The sequence below is a fragment of the Taudactylus pleione genome, unplaced genomic scaffold (genome assembly GCF_031769625.1).
Source record: "Taudactylus pleione unplaced genomic scaffold, aTauple2 ptg001151l, whole genome shotgun sequence".
In the NCBI taxonomy this organism is placed as follows: Eukaryota; Metazoa; Chordata; class Amphibia; order Anura; family Myobatrachidae; genus Taudactylus; species Taudactylus pleione.
In genome coordinates, this window is record NW_028285552.1 from 358,878 (window position 1) to 381,788 (window position 22,911).

The following is a 22,911-nucleotide window of genomic DNA, read 5'->3' on the forward strand; positions in this document are numbered from 1 at the left end:
GAGGCAGCATTAGATCATGGGAACCAGAGTAATAATGAAAGAGGGCCACCACACCCTAATACTAGTGCCTTTACTTCGGACAGCCCTGATTATATGTTTTGCCTCCTGTTTGACTGGTGTAAGAACACTGAAAAGAACTGTGGATTGCAACCGTAATACTCTGCTATAAGTGGTGAGACATCCTTCTGCTTGGTCTCTATCTTGCTGATGGAGAGAAAAGGATTGCTTCTATTAGCAGGATCAGTGCTCTGGGAACAATGTTGTAGCCCTATTAGTACAGGGTTATGTGTGAGGCCTGGTACTCATTCATGTAAAGTACTGTATTTTTCGCACCCACATATATATAGGGGATCGGTATGAATGACCACCTGACGCTAGCCCGGCGGTTCAAATCCCGACGCCAGCAGCTCGAACAGCGCAGATCCCGACAGGGCAGGTAAGTAAGCTATCCCTAACCTCCCCCCCCCCTAACCCACCCTTAGGGGTGCCTAACCCTAACCTCCCCCCCTAGTGCCTAACCCTAACCTCCCCCCAGGGGTGCCTAAACCTAAACCCCCCTTCCCCGCACCCTAAACCTAACCCTCCGGGAGGGGGGTGCCTAACCCTAACCCCCCTTCCCCTAGCCTAACCTTAACCCTCCCAGGGGGTCCTAACCCTAAGCCCCCCCCGGGGGGGTTAAGGGCTTAGGGTTAGGAGCCCCTAAATCTAACGCTTCCCCCCTGCGGCTGTCCGCTCACGACGCCTGGCTTACCTTCATTCGGTATGCCGGGCGTCGATATTTAGGCAGGTGGATAATGATAGGCGTCGGGATATCGACGCCTATCATTAGTCCCATGCCGTGATTTGAAAGTCGGGACGCCGGCGTTCGGCATTTCGACCGCCGGCTTATTGACTACATCCCGTGTATAGGTTGTGGCAAACTGGTTCATAAGTATCCTCACACTTTACAATCTATTCCTTTAAATAGTACAAAACAAATGCAATTTTCTTACCCTGCAGAGACACTGCCATTTGCTTTTATATGGAGCTTACAAATACTGGGTCATTTTATTTTGACACTGCAATTTATAGTTGAGCTACAATATCTACCACACTTACAGATATGTCCTTTTATACTGTGTTTCAAGTCTCGACACACCAGGTCCCGTGCAACTTGGGTGCGCCAAATTTTTTTCACACTCATTAAATGCGTCTTACAGTATATGTATAATTCAAACATCCAGAAGCGACAAAACCACATTGTTAGTGTACACTGAACACTGGGGTTTGTGACATTTGTACCTCTGTGTGCGACTGAGTTTGAATCTGTGTAAGAAGTGCTACACTGCAGTTATTATTCACATCAAGTTCTGTTCTGCAAATTTGTATATGTGTATTACCAATTCCCGTGCAGTTAAAGTTGCAGCCCCGCACCTCTAGTAAACTGTGATCGGGTTTACGCTGCGTCTGCCATATGGCGTATAGACGCTCAGTGTATGAGGGCACTTCTGTCTGCATAGTTTAAATGATCACGAAAAGGCCATATTATTGTACATTTATGTATGAGGTCTAAAATAAAATATAATTATATATTGAACTGGGAATTTTTCTGAATTCCCACAACTGATATTGTGTTGTTCAGTTTGTAACATTTTCCTTTTTTGTGTCAAACTATATGTACATGACAAATGTTTTATGTACATTTCCATTGCACCTATTGAAGGTTTTTCTGTATGTTTTTTACTAAAATGCCTACAGGTATTACTATGCAAGTGTATACAAATGTTCACTGTTGTGTATATCACCCATTGCGTGTGTACCATTATATTTATTACACACAATGCTCATCCGGGGATGATTTTAGTGACATTCATTTGATGACATTAGTGCTTCCAGCATCACTGACAGGGAAATTAAATTGAAATCGAGAACCAGATGAACCTGTCAGCTTGGCAGGCGCTCAAAGTCATTACTGTATACGGATCTATGTATAGCATTCAACCATATGGATTGCCAGAAACCTCAGCTCTATGACTAGTCTACATGATTTGTCATACCATAGCATACATATCCAGTTATCTAGGTGTAGCAAATTTAGGCCCCCATTTAGTAACGAGTTTTGTCACCAAAATGAGTGATAAATGTCACTGTGTATGATAATGGTATCATTTTTCTAACAGTTGACAGTTGGGAGCTAATTGGCTGTAGCACCATTTATCATACACAGTGACATTTATCACTCATTTTGGTGATAAAACTTGTTACTAAATGAGGGCCTTAGGGGTCTATTTACTAAGCAGTGTTAGGAGACAGAGTGTAAAGTGATAAGGTGCCAGCCAATCAGCTCGCAACTGTCATTTTTCAAACACAGCCTGTGAGATGGCAGTTAGGAGCGGATTGGCTGGCACCTTATCACTTTTCACTCTGTCTCCTAACACTGCTTAGTAAATAGACCCCTCAATATGTTGGGCAGTGGTTCCCAAACTTTTTTGAATCACGGCTCCTTAGAGTATCAGCACTGTTTTCACGGCACCCCTAAGTGAAAATTTTGTTACTGAGAACTTCAGAAAATTATGTAGTAAAGTGAAGTAAATTGTGCTTACCTGTCATCCTTAGGTACAGTTATGAGGTGGTGGACAGGTTTGTGCTACTGTTTGTCCACATATTTACATTACATTGACCATAAATAATTTCATTTGGTGCTGAACCACCAACCTGAGGCACCCGTGCAAGTGTCCCGAGGCACCCCAGGGTGCCACGGTGCACAGTTTGGGAACCACTGTTGTAGAGTGTAAAATAGGACACAAGAATGCTAAGAGAAACTGTGTTTTAGAAGTGTAGGGGCTGTCGCAGAGGCAGCATAAATGAATGGATAACCACAAGCCTTCGTCATCAGTGTGTAATTGCACCTGCCATATACTAGTAGTAGGTGTACCAGCTGTGATATTCTGAAATATATGTTCATTGAAATTTTGCTGTGCAGACTTACTATACAGCATTGAGCAAACAGGCTAGATCCTTCAGCATTAAGAGAATAACATTACTTTTTAGAATCAATGAAACTACTGAATAAAATCAATAGCTTTGTGACTAACAATCAATAATACTGCCAGCAGATGAACTTAGTTAAGAGGACATAGTTAAGAGGACATAACTGTTTACTGCACCAGGCTGTTGTTAAGTGATGACTACCATAACACAGTACATCTACATCACAGTACATCTACACTAAATAATATGTCATGGCCACCATAAATAATACATGTTAAATGTAACAGGAAGACAGTATTGTGGCCGACTGTTGTTGAGTCAGCTTATATACATCCTTAACTGAAAGCTGTTCTGATTCTCTGATCTATGTGATGTCATGATAAAGCTACTGTATATATTGGAAGTGATGTCATCTCATGATTAACATTGGGGATTGATTGCACTCCCATATTTCCTTATGTAGCATAATTGACTACTACACATAACTCTGTACAAAATAATTTTTCAGGATATTTCCATAAAGAATACATAACTTCACATTGATTGTATGGACTATAAATTTCTCAGTTTAGGGGATGTTATGAGAAGTAGTCAGTAGTAAGAGCAAACAATACAGTTGTAGTAATCTATTGCTTATACTGTTAAAAGACTGTACCTGCTGGTACTTTTGTAGCCTACAGATGGGCTCTATCAATACAGACTTGGGAGACAGCTACAATTATAAAATAGGCTTATGTCACCTGTGTTGTCAATGGTTCAGTTACAGTATCCTAACCCTCCCTCCCTGCACCCTAAACCTAACCTCTCCCCCCATTTGCCCTTGATAAAGTCCCAAATAGGGACGAAACGCTTTCAGGACCACCTACATCACTACCCTATTGGACTTTTGACTGTCATTTCATTTTATATGGACACTGTGGCTGCCGTGCTACAAATGTCATTATGTGTTAAATTACAATAAATGGGAGTTTTTTATCATTAATAGTGTACTCTGAATTAGACCAAACATCTATCTACCCACTTACTTGCATGCAATCACCTACGGAAGTGCACTGAGACGGCGGACCAGCAGGAATCACTTGGTAAGTAAAACCCCATGTACCTAATATCTGTAGTACAGCGTCCGCACCACTCTGATATTGCAATAATTATTTCTGAGGTACTCTGAGGATTGCTGCAGTGATGAATGCATTCAAGACATTTCTTTAAGAGGGACTGAGAACATCTATGGCACAAAGGGACATGTGCATATCATAACCTTATTGAAAATACTGGCCACAGTTTTTGACCACCGGTATATAGAGACCTTTTGGTATTTGGGACTGAACTTTGTACGCCTAAGACGTATGAATACCCTGCCTACAGATATTGCCCATCAGCCACAATAGACTTACCACATATCTGTCTAGAGCAATTAATGAATTGTTTATAAACAACAATATAAAGGAACACCAATATATGTTGCTCAGATTATAGATATTCCTAATTTCAAATGAATGAACAACCTGTATACAGGCACTGAATAAACCAGACACGTATTGAGCATAATAGTATACATCCATATACCATAGAGCACTTACTCCATTTTTTTTATGTAAATTGCATATTTGTATAAAGGAGGCTGGAACACCTCCATGAGTGAGCAGCTAGTGGTATATTTAGAACTAAAACTTTGTCTCCCACGACAATCCTGTGAGCGCTGACCGACATATCCTATCTCCACTCTCCTCCCTTGTGCCTAAACCTCACCCCCTAGTACCTAACCCCCCCACCCCAGTGCCTGTGCCTAACTCTCCCCCTAGTGCCTAACCCTAACCGTCCCCCCTTATCCCACTACTTACTGTCGGGATGCCTGTACCGGGATTCTGAATGGTGTCGGGATTCCAGGGCCGGCATAGTGAGCGCCTGCATCTTGGCTGTTGGGATTTTAACTACCTCCCAGTTGTCGCACCTTTGCACTTTGATAGTAAATTGATTGCCCAATTTGCTGTTTTCCATCTCTTGATAGTAAGTATCCCTCAAAGATATGGCAAGCGGTGGTACTAAATGCATGTAATTCAAGAACCTACATATAGGATGTGCCGAACACCAAGTGTGCTTTATTGTTGTTAGGATTTGCGGTTAGCAAATCATCTTGGTGGCAGTTCCTAGTCATAGTTGTTACTGGGATACTGCATCATGTCCTGTCCTTGTTCTGGCTTTTGCAGGTAGCTGGAAATCCTGTCTTGTCTGTGTTTAGATATTAACCTGGCCACACACTAGACCACAGGTTCTCAAACTCGGTCCTCAGGACCCCAAACAGTGCATGTTTTCCAGGTCTCCTCATAGAATCACAAGTGAAATAATTAGCTCCACCTGTGGATCTTTTAAATGTGTCAGTGAGTAATGACTACACCTGTGCAGCTGCTCGGTGACCTGGAACACGTGAACTGTGTGGGGTCCTGAGGACCGAGTTTGAGAACCACTGCACTAGACCAACTTACATCCAACCAGCCAACTTGTTGATTGGTTGGAATGAAAATCTGGTAAAGTATGAAAGCAAATGACAATCAGCAATTTGCTCCCAAACACCAGAAAATGGACAAAACTTGTTGTTTGAACAAATTGTTTAGATCAAACATTTAACAAACTTGTCTGATGACCATTTTCATCTGTTTTCTGGCATTTAGGAGCAAATTGCTGATCATCAGTTACTCCCATACGTTACCAGATTTTCATTCCAACAAATCAACTAGTTGGCTGGTTGGATGAAAGATTGTCTAGTGTGTGGCCAGCTTTAGCCTGTCATTCATGCCTGTCTGTGTATTAGTATCATGTGCTCCACTAATTACAAGCTGTCTAGGTGCAGAGCTCAGGTGCACACATGCCTTTGATTAGGAAGTGCTCTCTCCAGGAATTGGTTCTGATTGGACCCTGCTTCCTTTAAGTTTCAGCCAGCCTTGCACTCCATGCCGGTTATATTATCTGACTTCTGGAGTATGTTTGTTCTGTGCTCAGAAGTCTGAGGGCCTGATTCAGACACGGCCGCAAGCGCTGAGCGCTCGCAACCGGGTCGATGGTGGCCCACAGCGCATGCGCACGATGGAGCCGGCTCTGTCGTGCGCATGCGCGAGACTCGGCTAACGACGGGCACTCCGTCGCTCTGGGTCTCGCACCAAAGGGGCCGAGCTGTCGATGTTGAGTGACCGGGGGGTGGCTGCCCAAACGGAGGTGTTCCCATGAGAACGCCTGCCGTTTGGGGGCGGCCCCACTGACATCACAAGTGATGTCAGTGGAGAGCTTCCGGCTCTGTTAGAGCCAAAAGCTCTCTTGGACTTGCGATGAACGAGACCCTACCACAAGGGTCTCGTCGCAAGCCTGATGCTCACGATGGTCTTGACCATCGCGACCATCATCATGGCTGCTCGCTATAGCTGTGGGAGGTCACCCACAGCTTAGCGAGCGGCCAAGAGGCCACACCAAAAAAAAAAAGCCCGGCCATGATTCAGAGCGAACGCTCTGTCAGAGCGAGCGGCTCTGAATCAGGCCCTGAGTCCTAACCTAGTTCTGCTGTTCCAGTATCCAGTGCCTGTCTGTCTGACTTGGATTTGCCTGTGTGTCATCCAGCCTGCATTCCTGCCGTGTCTTGGTGCTCCCATTTGCCATATGGTTCCTGCATCTCAGCCTTCTAGGCCACATAACAGCCTACATATCCACTGATCATCTGTCGTGTCTGTTTATGTTTACCAAAGTTAAGTTTGCAGTGTTCTCATCCACACTGCTTCCAGTCAGTGTACTTGTCGTGTCTCACTTCAACTCCAGTGTTCCAAGCATCCACTACAACTCCTGTATTCAAGCATTCACTTCAACTCCTGTCTTCAAGCATCCACTACAACTCCTGTCTTCAAGCATTCACTTCAACTCCTGTCTTCAAGCATTCACTTCAACTCCTGTCTTCAAGCATTCACTTCAACTCCTGTCTTCAAGCATTCACTTCAACTCCAGTATTCAAGCATTTACTTCAACTCCAGTATTCAAGCATTCACTTCAACTCCTGTATTCAAGCATTCACTTCAACTCCTGTCTTCAAGCATCCACTACAACTCCTGTCTTCAAGCATCCACTACAACTCCTGTATTCAAGCATTCACTTCAACTCCTGTCTTCAAGCATCCACTACAACTCCTGTCTTCAAGCATTCACTTCAACTCCTGTCTTCAAGCATTCACTTCAACTCCTGTCTTCAAGCATTCACTTCAACTCCTGTCTTCAAGCATTCACTTCAACTCCAGTATTCAAGCATTCACTTCAACTCCTGTCTTCAAGCATTCACTTCAACTCCTGTATTCAAGCATTCACTTCAACTCCTGTCTTCAAGCATCCACTACAACTCCTGTCTTCAAGCATCCACTACAACTCCTGTATTCAAGCATTCACTTCAACTCCTGTCTTCAAGCATCCACTACAACTCCTGTCTTCAAGCATTCACTTCAACTCCAGTATTCAAGCATTCACTTCAACTCCTGTCTTCAAGCATTCACTTCAACTCCTGTCTTCAAGCATTCACTTCAACTCCAGTATTCAAGCATTTACTTCAACTCCAGTATTCAAGCATTCACTTCAACTCCTGTATTCAAGCATTCATTTCAACTCCAGTGTTCAAGCATTCACTTCAACTCCAGTGTTCAAGCATTCACTTCAACTCCAGTATTCAAGCATTCACTTCAACTCCAGTATTCAAGCATTCATTTCAACTCCAGTGTTCAAGCATTCACTTCAACTCCAGTATTCAAGCATTCACTTCAACTCCAGTGATCAAGCATTCAGTTCTACTCCAGTGTTCAAGCATTCACTTCAACTCCAGTGTTCAAGCATTCACTTCAACTCCAGTGTTCAAGCATTCACTTCAACTCCAGTGTTCAAGCATTCACTTCTACTCCAGTGTTCAAGCATTCCGTTCATCTGTCTTCAAGTCCAGTCTCTAGTTGCACCTCAGTTCTCTAGTAATGTCTTAAATTGCATTTCGGCCCTTTTGTCCAGTCTTGCCTATCTTGTCCTTGTCAGTCTAGTCTTGTCTTGTAATCCTGCTATTAACTACAGTCCTGGTCATTTCTGCCATTTAGTCTCAAGACATTTATCGGGCCATTGTATCTGCCGCTGCTAACGCCATCTCTCTGAAGCAACACTCCACTAGTCTTCATAGCGATCCCATAATAGTGTGGGAATTGTAACAATTGTGTCCCAAGTCAACAAGCTAATTTCTTTCAGGAAAGCACAAGTCGGCAATAATTGCTCCTGCTTTGTGTGCACAGAACTAAATTCTAATTTTTGCCTGTATTGTGAGGTTTTTTTTATGTCTAAGTGGCTGGTCGGTTTCATAGCCGTCATCATTATCCGTGCGCACTTTCACGAACTCTAGCCTTGGTCTGAAAACATGCGTAGTTATACACTTGTGCAACGCCACATAGCCCAGTTCTGTTGGCATGCCCTAGCTCAATGTAGCCTCTCTGCAAACGCCCCGTTACACCCCCTCAGCCACAAGTGGAGATGCGACTGAAGTGCGTACGACTCGGTACCGCCCATACACCTGGCTCCAGAGGATGGGAAGTGCTAAAACATGCAATTTTCATTCAAAATACTGACTTGCCTTTAACTATGCATTAGTCTCAGAATATTCTGCTTTGACTCATGGTCAGTGGCGTATCTATAATGGGTGCAGTGTGTGCGGTGCACATGGGCCCCCAGATCCAGGGGGGCCCCGCACCGCACACCCTGCACCCATATTATTTTAAACTTACCTGTCTGTGGTCCCGCGGTGAGGGTCAGTGCTGCTAAGAAAAACGGAAAATGGCCGCCGTGGCCATTTTTCTGGTGTTCTGCGCATGCGCAGTAGACTCCGGGCACATTCTACTAATGCTCCGGTGGCTGGCCAGCCGCGTCAGTCGGCTGCCGGCCACCGGGAAGAGAGGAGGGGGCTCCGCACGGGGAGTGCACACGGGCCCCCTCCTCTCTTAAGATGCTCATGGTTAATGTTTGAGCAGTTGCAATCTGTGTATTATGTGCTTGGAAGGAAATACATTGTGACAAGTTACATGTGTTTTATATTCAGCAATGTTTATATGGGACCCGTTGATCAATAATCACATACTCAGTGCGATTTGGGCACGATACTAGTGCCCACAATCACATTGCAGTACTGTATGTGATAATAAAGCCCAAATGTGATAAATAGCATATGCAGGGATGGGGGCTCTGAAAGGAGCACATCCCTTCGATGTGCTCGGAGGGAAAGCGGCCCCTTCACTCCTCAATTAGGTCTCCTGCGCAGGCGTGGTCTACTGACCACACATTGCCAGGGAGGGTTACCCTCTCCCAGTGGGGTTACCCTCTACAGCGGCTAACGCCATCTTCAGATGACGATAACTACGGGGTCCAAAACTCCAGAATGCTTCGCATTTTGGAGCTTGGTAAACCTGACAGATTCGCAATAGAAACCTATGTGGGTTGTGGCTGCTGACGGAAATGGAGAGACAGCTGCAGATATTGGAGATATCTGCTGCGATCCCTCCATAGTACATCTGGGGGATACTTAGCATTTGTGGCTATCCCCTTAAAACAGGTCTTTTTGAGGACTATACTGCAAATATTTCATGATAAATAGGCCCCTATATCTCATTGTATTTATCCTCTGGAAGTACAAAGTCTTCAATTAGTTCTGATTGTGTTTTGTCAGGCAGAGTTGCTGCGAGTTGGGTGTGACTCTTACGTTGTAATTATCTGCATAACGAACTTCATGTGCATGAATAGAACAATAATGATATAACTACCGAATGTACATATCAGTCATTATTTTAATAAGGATGAATTAAAACTAGTTATCAATTAATCTCAGCCATTGTGATCATAGTCTGCAATATTGCAATGATTTTTCTACTGAAAAAATGACTTTGAGAGTGAGATTAATTAAATGACAGAGCAGGATTGATCTTGAACAAAAGCTTAATGATTTGACTTGCTGCTGAGCCAGGTTCCCTGGTTCCTTTGATGCAGACAGCAGCACACAGCCCTGTGATGGAAAGTGCACAGAGTATAGTTGGGAATCATACCGACCCCTGGCTCAGCACTGACAGACTAGTAAGCACTAAATCCTGCCTGATCTGTGCAGTGTGCCTCCCTCAGTTTATGACTTCAAGAAGGGGGGACTTTGAGCTGTAATCTCTCAAATACATCACTACCCATTCTTTCTTTTATAGGCTTTTATTGATTTTAAAGTGCATTGTCTATTAACCCCCTGAGATTTGCACTGCATTTTAGGCATAGCCAGAACTTTGCAAAATAAAGATAGCTGTAGAATACAAAATATAACTTGTTTCTTCAATAGTGTGAAGAGTTGGGACAAGGTGGAGATGAATCAAACTGTAGAAAGATATAAAGTGGAGAAGTTTCCCATAGCAACTAATCAGCTTCTAGCTATCTTTTATCTAGCAAGTCTAAAATGACAGTTGGAAGCTTTTTGGTTGCTATGGGAAATTTGTCCACTTTGTCTCTCTCAAAAGGTTTGATACATCTCCCTAAAGTCTTTCAGAACCCAAGGCAAAGATGGTGAACTGTGCTTGACTCTCTAGACGGGATCGGTAAACAAAATCCCGATGCCGGAAGACCGGCAAGAGAAGATCCCGACATCCTGACTCTCCTGCCCCTAACCCTTCCATAGGGGTGCCTAACCCTAACCTCCCTGTAAGTGCCTAACCCTAACCCCCCTTCCCCTCAGCCTAAACCTTAGTCTCCCGGGGGGGTGCCTAACCATAACCTCCCCCCGGGGGTGCCTAACCCTGACACCCTTCCCCTAGCCTAACCCTAAATCCCCCCCGGGAGCCACTAACCTAAATCCGCTGCTGTCCGCGCCCGCCGCCCCGGCTTACCTACGTTTGGTATGCCAGACGTCGGGCGACCGGCGTAGGGATAATGATAAGCGTCGGGATTTTGATGCCTATCATTAGTCCCCTGTCAGGATTGCACAGTCGGGTAGCCGGCGGTCAGCATTTCGACCGTTGGCTTCCTGACTGCATCCTCTCTAGACATCCACATGTAAATGACTGTAGCCAAACATCCACCACATAACAATGTTGCAGGAATTGTAGTTACTGTATGTTTCTCCTCTCTCTACTGGTCTTAAATCTGTATAAGCCATGAAAATCAAACAATTTTCCATGCTGATTATGCTCAGGTGTAGCCATCACAGTGCAGAAACAGCTATGCAACAAGACTGATGTATGTACTTTGTTTTATGTAGAGGTGGTTTTGACACCATAATCTTTCCAAATCAGGAGCATAACCAAAATAGCAAAAGGATAGGCAGAACTAATACAACAATTGTCACTCAAAAGTAAAGATAATGCAAAAGGATTACTTATAGATTTGCCAGATCATCCCTATAATTCGGGACAAATGGGAATTACAAATGGGAATTACCCAGGTTCTGTGGCTGATTGAAACCAAGTGAAATGGAGACGTGAAGTCAGCCAGCCACATAATCTATGTAATTCATATGTGTCCCGGCTTAAAGGAATGATATCTACTCAAGCTTAATTATAAGTAACCATTTTGGGTCAAACGCAGGGCCCTTTATCAAGACCGTGTTATACACACCTACATTCAGACCTTCTATTTACACACAAATGACACTAGCACAACCACAGTATAGGATAAAGTCAACAGAATGACATATGCCCACGAGAGCGCATCCTGGGGTACTGACAGACCCAGCAGGCCCTGATGCTGAGTGTGGGTGTTGCCTCGTCAGTCTGGCTTCTTTCGTATAAACCAGGGGTAAGCAACCACAAGGTGTCACTGAAGGATGTTTTAAATGGTACCCACGATATCAGTCCCTCTCCTATTATGTGCTCTGTGTTGCTCTGAAACATGTAATTTGTTGACAGGCTACAAATTATCAATCGAACCTGAGCAAACTAGCTTCAAGAACATGGACATGGAAGCCACATTTTTAGTAAGTTTATAAATGTTTGTATGCATTGTAATGGTGGTGGCATTCCGGAAACTTTTTTGGCTTGTAATATTGAGCATCTGGCACCCTAACCCAGCCCAACCCAGCCCAACTATACACAGACAGTTTGTGGCAGCATGTGCTGATGGGGGCATGGCCGTGGCATCTTAGGGCCTCCCCAGCAAGTCCTGTTACTTTGTACCTGACCCATTACCCGCTTTTGATACCAGTGAGTGTATCACAGGAAACACATCAAGTTAACAAATGCGACAACATGACTCATAGCTGAGAACAAAAATATGAAAACGTAGTAATCACATGATGTACATCAGCTAATCACATCCATATGCTTTAAAAAAAATAGTTACCTATTACAATTCGAATGGAGGTTTATAAATAATATCATATACAAATGTTTACAATATTACGAAAAATTCATTTAATTTAAAAATCTATAAACATTATCATATTCTTGTGACATAAATAACAGATATAATTAGATGTACACAGCATTTTGTGAATGTAAAACTGTAAACCATATTTTATCTAATCAATAGAAGACTCCCAGCCCAGAGAACAAAGCACTGTTACAAAAGGCTACAGGATAAGAAAACATGTCATAATATATAATTTACCAGCACGAAAAACCAGAAAGTAATAAATAGTGTGGATACAAAATGACAGCACGTTATGACAAAATGCTACTAATCCAAGAATTATACTCCCATAGCATAAATATGTCAAAAGGATTACCGAAAATCCAAAGTATAACAGGTAGTTAAGAGATCGGTATATTATATCTTAGTTCTTAGCGAGATGACAAATTTACTCCCGAGTCACACATGCTTTAAACAATAAATCACATAATGAGATTCAATGAAATGCCTGAAGTTTATTATATTCATTAATACCATTCGGTGTTTGACTATTCAGTATAAATATCCTAAAGATTTCCTTCCTCCTTAAGTGATCTATATTGCCATCTCTCCTCAATAGTGGTGCTAAATCAATTAATTGGTACCGCAGTAGACTAACACCATCTCTCTCCTGCCACAAATGCCTTCAGAGTATTCAATAGTATTTAGCTACATATTTCCCTTACACTGAATTGGATGATCACTAGTTAAGCATTTTAATACACATTTATCAATAATTCAGTTATATATGTTTCCTGTAATAAATTGCCAACAACTTTTTTGATCTTCATTGTAGGACAATCTGATAGCATACCACTATGATCATCTATACAGATAAAAACACCTACCCATGATAACTGTGTCAAACGACTATATTTATGAAGTGGTGACTTCTCGGTGGGTTTTAGGTGAAAATTTAAAGTGGCACTACATTTTTAAGTGTAAAGGCCGGCGTGCTTTACACTTAAGTTGGGCATCCACTATACAATTTTCTGTTAGATATCTGTCCAATCTGGCTGGTTGGAATGAAAACCTGGTAATGTATGGGAGCAAATGACAGTTGATCATATGGTTTTAAACACTGAAAAAAGGACAAAAAAAATATAACCCAAAATATATTACCTATAAGTAATTCCAATATGTAAGTCTCCTAATCATTTATCATCAATGCATTTCTTTATCGGCTTATTTAAATGTGATTGACGGGTCGGGTCATTAGTTAGATCTTGCATAATTTTTCTATCTTCTTGGTAAAAATACATATAAACCAGCCAATCTTGAACAAATTACTTTTAACTAATCATTTAATTGGTAAACATACATATAAACCAGCCAATCTTGAACAAATTACTTTTAACTAATCATTTAATTGGTAAACATACATATAAACCAGCCAATCTTGAACAAATTACTTTTAACTAATCATTTAATTTTTTATATATACTTTCCTATATAATCAGTAGTATTCCATTTCAACTTATTGATTTTTTTGTGCTTTAACTTTTGGCCTGTATGTATTAATAATTTAATAAATCTTTCTTTTCCAGTCCATAAATGTATTCTTAATTAATGTAAGTTTTTTTTACATATCTTTATTAAAAAGTTTAGTTTGCAAACAGAGTAAATGCAGACAGAAATATATATGAAATATCACAAACAATATAAGGACAATAAAATGGTAGATTTGGTACAGTTAAACTTAAAAGAATACACATACAAAAAAGGATTGCCATATCACTGCAACATTGCAACTGCATGAATAGAAGTCTGCAGCAATAAATCGCTGATATAACAAAGTTCCAAATATAGAGACAGAGACAAAGAGGGAAGTGAAAACACATCAGGGAGAAGGGGAAGGACAGGAATGAATGTAAGGAATAATCAGCCATACGGTGTAAATTTACCTTCGGAAACCACATATTGAAACCAGGAACCAATAGGGGATGAGCCCTGAGTAGATTTGCATATAGTGGTCTGGGCATGCGAGGTGGATGAAGCAGTATTTGATCATTAAATAATTAAGCAAGTAGAGTAAACTGGCTATTATAACATAGATTAATATATATGTAAGTGTATGGTCAACCTAAATCTTGCAGTCTCCTTAATAGATACCATTTTGTATTTTCAATTAATTTAAAAATATGTGTTTGAACTTGGGGATCCAGACAGTCTATATATGTTTCCCATTTCTCATGAAATTTAATCACATCTTTTTCTATGTCTGGCATGGTAGAACATCCATCAAACTATAGTATCTTCAAAATCCATTGTGTCACACAACTCAGGAATAGGGAAGATTTACTTGTCCATTTTACCAAAATAATTTTTTTAGCAACTATGGCTATCACTATAAGAAGGTGGATAATCTTCCCTCAATGAGATCCCAGGTCCCAATTAATGAATTTAGAACACAAAAGTGCAAAAGGATTTGGTTGCACATTTAGAGGATATGTACTCATTTTAATGCAGTCCCAAAAGTAGTAACACAGGGACAGCAAACTGATCTTCGTCATGTACCATGTGCTTCCTTTCAAGCTGGGATATACATGCCCTATTTATGGTCTTACGATGGACCTCTTGTAACATAGCTGAACGTAAATGTTTCATTGTGGACTAAATAGTATGTCAGTGCAATGAGGGTAGTTCTCTATACCAGCTAGTAGTGGTCAATCCCCAAAGATTTCAGAAATCTAATTGGATCAGCTCTAGCTAGAAATATTTGGTATGATAAGTGTTATGTTTAATAAAAGATAATATAGAAAGTGAAATAATAATTATTTTATTTATATAGTGCTTTTCTCCAGCCGGACTCAATTTACAGAATGGAGAAAAAAAAGACCAATGAACATAATACGCAGGGTTGTTGCAGCCATTTTGGATAATACATACCAAGCATTATCTATCTTACCCATGAAGGTACCAGACGAGGCAGTATTCTTGGGGGCACTACATAGGTTACACTAGGTGGAGTAGGCAATGCTTTGAAGAGATTACACATAAGGGGGAAGCAACAGAGTATTAAAGTGAGATGCAGGGTCCATACAAAATCATCAGATTCATGCATCATTCATCCCCTCCATGAGAGTAGCAGCAAGACCGCCATCTTGGGCGTACTACATAGGTTACAATGTGTGAGATAAGCAATACATGGAACTACGTAATATGCAGGTAAATAAATATGGCTAATACGATACATACTGCATAAACATGTTACCCATCCCGCCCATGAAGGAACCAGCCGAGGCAACCATCTGGGCACACTGCATATGTTACAGCTTGCAGGATGCACAGTTATTAGAAGTATTGGATACAGTGGGAGATTACAGGAAGAGAAAATATAATAAAAGAGCACAACACAGTGGCATAAAAGGCAGTATGAAAACAGAAGTCACTATTAAAGTACTGTAATGGCATGAAGATTTGCAAGTTTCAGGGAACATGATAGCAGCAGTAAGGGAGTACGATGCAGTCAGGAGGGGTCCGGATGACTGTGGGCAGGTGTGGAGTTCCAGAGGCCGGCACAATCCAGAGGCATCAGGAGGGGATAGGATAGGAATAGGTGCCAGGCAGCAGATAGCAGAGTAGTGCGGCCGTAGATGACCATCTCCCACCAGAGCCCTCTGCCGACACAGTCTCCCCTGGGAGGACCTCTGTGGTGAATCAGAGGACAGATAAGTACTCCAGCATAAAGGGGGCGTGTCGAGGGGGATGATGTGCAGTGGGGGTGAAGCAAGGGTGCGACTGCATTATCGCGTCATCGTAGCTCCACCCCCTCTTCACAATGCCAAAATTAAGGGCATTGTGAAGCAGGGGGCGGGGCCACGATGACGCAATTCAGCGCAAATCACGTCACCGCCCCCCACCCCCCGCTGCAGGGCGGCGGTAGCCGGGAGGCTCCCTGTCGAATCTGGAGGGTAGGCAAGTATGGTATATGCATATCTAATATCCCCCATACATCAGAGATGGATTGCAGCAATCGTGCAATTTGCAATCGATTGTGTATAAAAATCTGCAATGTATGGGCTTCACAGATCGCAGATTGCAACCAAAAAGTGATTGGAATTGTTAAATCTGATTGTCCAACATGTTGGATTTCACAGATCGATTGTGGCTGTAGATTGCTAGTGTATGGCCATGATCAGCAGATTTGCAGACCGTTACCAGTAAAATGAAGGGCCTTTCAAGATTGTCCGATCTGTATTTTCTGCAATCGATCTGCAAATCACTGAAAAAGATCTGTAATGTATGGGCGCAGATTGCTCGATTGAGAAATCCTAAGATCGGGCAATAAATCTTCAAATTGTTCAATTGTGGTTTTCAGATTGCTGATGTATGGGGGCCAGGGCCGCCATCAGGGGGGGACAGCCAGCACTCCTGTACCGGGCCGGACAGCTGAGGGGCCCGGACCTCGGCAGGCAGAGTTAATTGCTAATTTATTGCCCTCGTACAGGACAGCTGAGGCTGCTAAGTGCTGGCCGGAGAGTTCTATGAATAAAGTCATCACTCACAGCTCTGCAGTGTATGATGACTCATTCATTAATTAACTCTCCGGGCAGCGCTGCATGATCACCATACACACATGCGGCACCAGTGTCCTGCTTCTGTTACTGTGATCAGGAGCAGCTGCAGGAGGACCAGCTTATATAATAAAGGTAGGAGCACTGGGCCCCCTCACAGACAGGTTCCCCTCTCAGGACCCTATCAAATTAGTTACTTCAATCACCTCTGCCTCCATAGTTGCTCCACCCTCAGCTCTCCGCCTCTCCTCCCCCTGCTCTCATTGGCCAGATATTGTGTGCACTGCACTGAGGAAGGAAATGTGAGAGAGCAACTGCTGTGCACACACATAGGTACCCCTGCCCCATCCCTCCCTCCTATACAATCTGCCCCATTGTCCCCTGTACTATGCCTAAATCCTGCCTCTGCCCTCCCCTCCCCCTCCTATACAATCTGTCCCCTGTACTATTGCTGAATCCTGCTCTGTCCCCCTCCTATACAATCTGCCCCATTGTCCCCTGTACTATGCCTATCTGCCCTCCCCTCCCCCTCCTATACAATCTGTCCCCTGTACTATTTCTGAATCCTGTTCTGTCCCCCTCCCCCTCCTATACAATCTGCCACACTGTCCCCTGTGATATTCATGAATCCTGCTTCTGTCTCCCCCCTCCCCAAATTTCTATCTCTGTACTCTCCCCATATGTGTCCATATCTGTGCCCCAGTTCCCTCATAGCTATGCCTTTGCCCCCTCTCCATCTCTGCCTCTGCCCGCTTCCCATTTTTGACTCTGCTCCTATCCCATCTGTGTCCTCTACTTAAGTGTGCCTCTCTCTATTTGCACCTCTGCCCCCTTGCCATGTCCGTGCTGGGCCTTATTCAGACCCGGTCGCTAAGGAGCGATCACTCACTGCCGGGCGATTGTTGCTCAATGCGCATTCGTCTAATTCGCAGTGCGCGTGCGCAAGCCAGTCTCTGCGATGGGAAATTGTGCGTTCGTAGCACACAGACTGCCCGCTGCTTTGAGTGACGGATAGCGCCATTTGTAGGTGGTAACAGGGGACGGTGCTTGTAACGGGGGAGTGTTGTTGCGAACGCGGGTGTGTCAGGCCAACAAAACGCAGTTTAAAGGGTGTGCATAATTAGCAAAGAAGCATCATTGTACAGGTCACCTGCATGTATTTCAGCCAGCGCTGATCGCAGTACTTACGGCGGGGTAAGTCTACCTCAAGGGCTGCGATCAGCACCGATGGCTCTTGATGTTACCGATTCATCCAACAATCCCAGGAGATGACTTGTGTTGCAAGGGGAAAGGGGGCGTCTTAAAACACTTGCGAGCGCTCAGTGCTGTAGCTCGCTAAGACATAGAGGGCGTCCTTACGCGATGCAGTGCGATCACATAATTTAAATATCTGGCCCTTTTCTTTGCAACGAGCGAGCACATCTTGAGAGCGGGTCTGAATGAGGTCCAGTGTTCCATACCACATACAGTAATTGAACCTCCGGATAGCAGGTTAGTACAGTTCTGTTGTAAATCATTAGGCTTTTCTCAATTTAAGAAATAAAAAATCTGTTTATTCTTTTTTAATATTTAAAGGAAAAAATAAATAAATATATATATATATATATATTCCAGATACCAGAGCTCAACCCCACCCCTTTGCGTCCACCAGACCTTTGGGGGGAAGAACAAAGGGGGTGGGGGGGGCCCTGCCTTTTTCATTTGTACCGGGCCCCACGATTTCTGATGGCAGCCCTGATGGGGGCCTTTAGTCTGCAGAGTCTTAGGGGTCTATTTACTAAAGGCCCCCATACATCAGCAATCTGAAAACCACAATTGAACAATTTGAAGATTTATTGCCCGATATTAGGACTTCCCAATCTAGAAATCTGCGCCCATACATTACAGATCTTTTTCAGTGATTTGCAGATCGATTGCAGCAAACACAGATCAGACAATCTTGAAAGGCCCATCATTTTACTAGTAACGGTCTGCAAATCTGCTGATCATGGCCATACACTAGCAATCTCTAGCTACAATCCATCTGTTAAATCCAACATGATGGACAAATTGGTTTAACAATTCCAATCACTTTTTGGTTGCAATCTGCGATCTTTGAAGCCCATACATTGCAGATTTTTATACACAATCGATTGCAAATTGCAGAATTGCCATAATCGATTGCTGATGTATGGGCGCCTTAAGCTTTGTTAGGAGATAATAGGAACGGAGATAATGTACCAGCCAATCAGCTCCTTTTATTTTTCAAACACAGCCTGTGACATGGCAGCTAGGAGCTTATTGGCTGGTACCTTACCTCCATTCGCTTTATCTCCTAACACAGCTTAGTAAATAGAGCCCTTAATTAGAACAGCTGCTGAAGCCAGCCCATCAGTGCTTTTATGGATATATAGGAATAGCCATCGCCTACTGGCTTTTGTTTTATTCATATAGGCACTGACCTCTCTTGTGAACATACTCTACCAGTGTATATTTACCATATGTTATATTTCATTAACCTTCTTGCAGTGTGATTGTTTGTACAATATATATTACCTGTATATTCATGTTTAAATAATTTGCTAACTATTTAAGTGTCTTTTAATGTAATTACTGAAAGTGATATATATGTGTGTAGTATTGTTGGCGATCCAATGAGCAAGCAGTCAGAAATAAATGTTAATGCACGATAAACACATCATTACTATTCCGTATATCCCAGTCCTCACGTTTATACATAATCTAGAAAACCTCTAATTGTAGAATAACATTAATCAGCAATATTTAATGTTTTCAGTGTAATGGTAGCATTGCATTAGTCTAGCCAGCATAATCAATATATCATGCATTTTTCATGCATGTTAAAGAGCTAGATAAATGATTTCCTGGAAGTAAGTTATGATTTGGTGAGAACATGCGTGTTTACTGCTTTTATTGATTAGTTATAGTCTGCAAAGATATATTTTCATTTTATTTAAGAGATTTGATGACAGTAGTGGAAATGACCTAAATTAATCCCTGTATGATTTGGATTGGCTTGGCAATGTCCGTGTTAAGTGAACTGAACTTTGCGTCCTCTCTCTGGCCCACAGTTTGCGGCTGTGATCTGGCCCAGTCTGGCTTCTTCTTTAAGAATGGCGAATATATCTGCACACGAGATTACCAGCAACTCTATGGGACCCGATGCGACAGCTGCAGAGATTTCATTACGGGGGAAGTCATTTCAGCCCTTGGACGAACGTATCACCCCAAGTGTTTTGTATGCAGCATGTGCAGGTAAAATCTATAAATTGTTATATACTAACACAAGAACATATATTAACATATTTTTAATTATTCAAGAGATCAGTGCAGTTAGTAGAGTTTGAAAGAGAGAAATTGTGCGACTAGCTGGACCACTACAAACACTTGACAGTCTAGAGAGTAGTGCACGGGCAGATTGGGAACTAAAAGTGGCCCTGGAAAAAAATTTGCCTCATATAGGTGGAACTAAATCAATGGTAGGCAGGGCCAACACAATAGTAGGCAGGGTTAGTACACCATTAGCCTTAGCCCAGGGTTCGGATTTATTTAAGCTGGGGGGTGGTACATACGTTTAAATAAACTGTTGAGATACACACAAAATAATATTTTGCCCACCCTGGAGTTAAAATGTGCCATTTGTAGAGCAGGTATTAATATCTACTCAGTAGCTGGATGGGATGTAGACAATACATAACATACAAGGTATAAAAAGTGATGTAGACAATACAAATATTCCATAAAATAGTGTATAGCCACATAAAGTATAATAAGAGGCCCGTTTATCATTCAGTATTTGCAGCAATAAAACACCAATTTTGGGGGGATACCCAGCAATGGGCGCTGTACTTGTGGTCAGTAGACCACACATGCACAGTAGCGCTCGAGAGTCTGATGACGCGTGTGGTATTGATACATCCGGTGTACCCCTCCCTTGCAAGCACCTATAGTAGACCAATACATTGATTTGAGCAACTTGCCATTTTTCTGTATGTCATATGGTTAGTTTATAAGTTTTCTCACCAGCATGACTAGACAACCACAGATTAACCTACTACCCTTTGTGAAAGGGGAAATAGTTTATTTCGATATCACAGCGCATCTCTGTAAAGGTAATGTGCCGGCATTGAGGTACCTAAATAATATACTTATATAATATACACCATAAACACAAAACTGCAAACATAGCAGGGCAACACAAATCCCTAACACACATTTTATGGAGAAAAATAAAATAAAGAAAAAAGTTTATATGCAAAAATGAACAATACAGACAGAAAGGTTAATGGGATGTGGGTCATAAAGGACCTTTGCACACTGCCCCTTTTCATTGTAAGGGTGTCTCCAGATGACTGCGCATAAATAACAGTATAATATGTCTGTATAATGTACAGCAGGGGCAACATCTTATGCCCTGACTAATGCCAGGTTTGCCAAACACAGCCCATCATGGGAGTAGTACAAGGAGGATAAGCAGGGAGCACATCCACAGGGAGATCAGGCTCTATCACAGACAGGTGATCCTGCGGTCTATAAGGAGAGAACAGAAAATATCAAGCAGCACCCCCTGACCCGGGTCAGTGTGGGCACCTGTGCCCAATGCACACAGGGTCTGATTCAGAGCCGCTCACTCTGAATCAGGGCCGGGCGTTTTTTTTTTGTAGCGGCCTCTTGACCACCCACAGCTATAGCGAGCGGCCATGATGATGGTCATGATGGTCAAGACCATCGCGACCATCGGGCTTGCGACGAGACCCTTGTGGTAGGGTCTCGTTCATCGTAAGCTCCAGAGAGCTTTTGGCTCTAACAGAGCCGGAAGCTCTCCACTGGCATCACTCGTGATGTCAGTGGGGCCGCCCCCAAACGGAAAGCGTTCCCTCGGGAACACCTCCGTTTTGGGCAGCCACCCCCCCAGTCCACCCACCAAAGGAGGCGAGCTGTCACTCAACATCCACAGCTCGCCCCTTTGGTGCGAGACCCGGAGCGACAGATTGCCCATCGCTAGCCAGGTCTCGCGCATGCGCACGACAGAGCCGGTTCCATCGTGCGCATGCTCTGTGGACTCAGCGCTCGCGACCGGTTCTGAATCAGGCCCACAGTCAGTTGCCATTCCCAGGCAGAACTCCACAACCCCAACCCCACCAGCCACAACCCTGCCGGCTCTCTCCTGCCACTCCCTGCTCACCATTTTACTTGGGTTAGAAGCACATCAACTTCTATAACTCTCCCCAAACCCACTGAGGAATGAGAGAGACCAATGTGTTGTATTTGGACTGATTTGGGTGCTCGTTCTAGTCAACCCCGGTTTTACTTCACATGTCAGAATGTGCGTTTGCTTCAAATCAGCTACTGGAGGTTGTGAATTAAAAGTTGATGTTGAGCAGTCACATGCACTTCTTGGGCTATCAAAAGAAGAGGGAGACACTGAATTAGATGGCAGAGTGTATTACTGGGCATATTACTACTGAGGATATAAGTTGGCATACAGTATGTCCTAATTAGTATGCCTAGAGAAAGTGTATTATATTAGTTACTTTGAAAGGCATCTTGGACTACCTGCAAATATACAGTAGCTAAGTTTCACCTAGAAAAGCACAGAGCACATATGCACTCAATAGCTAACTAGGTTGAAGCAAAGGGGTAATTCTCCGTCAATAACACGTGATGGTCGGGGTATTCATAAAAGCTTGGAGAGAGATAAATTGTGAGAGATAAAGTACCAACCACTCTGCGCCATCCTGTCACTTTACAGGCTGTGTTTGAAAAATTACAGTTAGGAGCTGATTAGTTGGTACTTTATCTTTCACAATGTTATCTCTCACCAAGCTTTCATGAATACCCCCGTACGTTCTCAAGAGTGGGGGAGATGTATTAAGCTTTGAAGAGTGATAAAGTGGAGATAGATAAAGTACCAACCAGTCAGCTCCTAATTGCCATTTTTCAAACACACTCTGTAAACTGACAGTTAGGAGCTGATTGGTTGGTACGTTATCACTTCCAATTTTATCACTCTCCAAGGATTAGTA

The 22,911-nt window shown here is 42.9% G+C and overlaps 1 protein-coding gene across 6 annotated transcripts in view; it reads left to right on the forward strand.

Moving 5' to 3' along the window:
• ABLIM3 (actin binding LIM protein family member 3) overlaps window positions 1–22,911 on the forward strand; it is a 225,581-nt gene that overhangs the window by 147,500 nt on the left and 55,170 nt on the right. For all 6 annotated transcript variants that reach the window (XM_088462131.1, XM_088462127.1, XM_088462126.1 and 3 more), the window contains exon 3: window positions 19,957–20,140. In XM_088462131.1, the coding sequence (XP_088318257.1) occupies window positions 19,957–20,140 (184 nt within the window). The remainder of the gene's footprint in view (window positions 1–19,956; window positions 20,141–22,911) is intronic.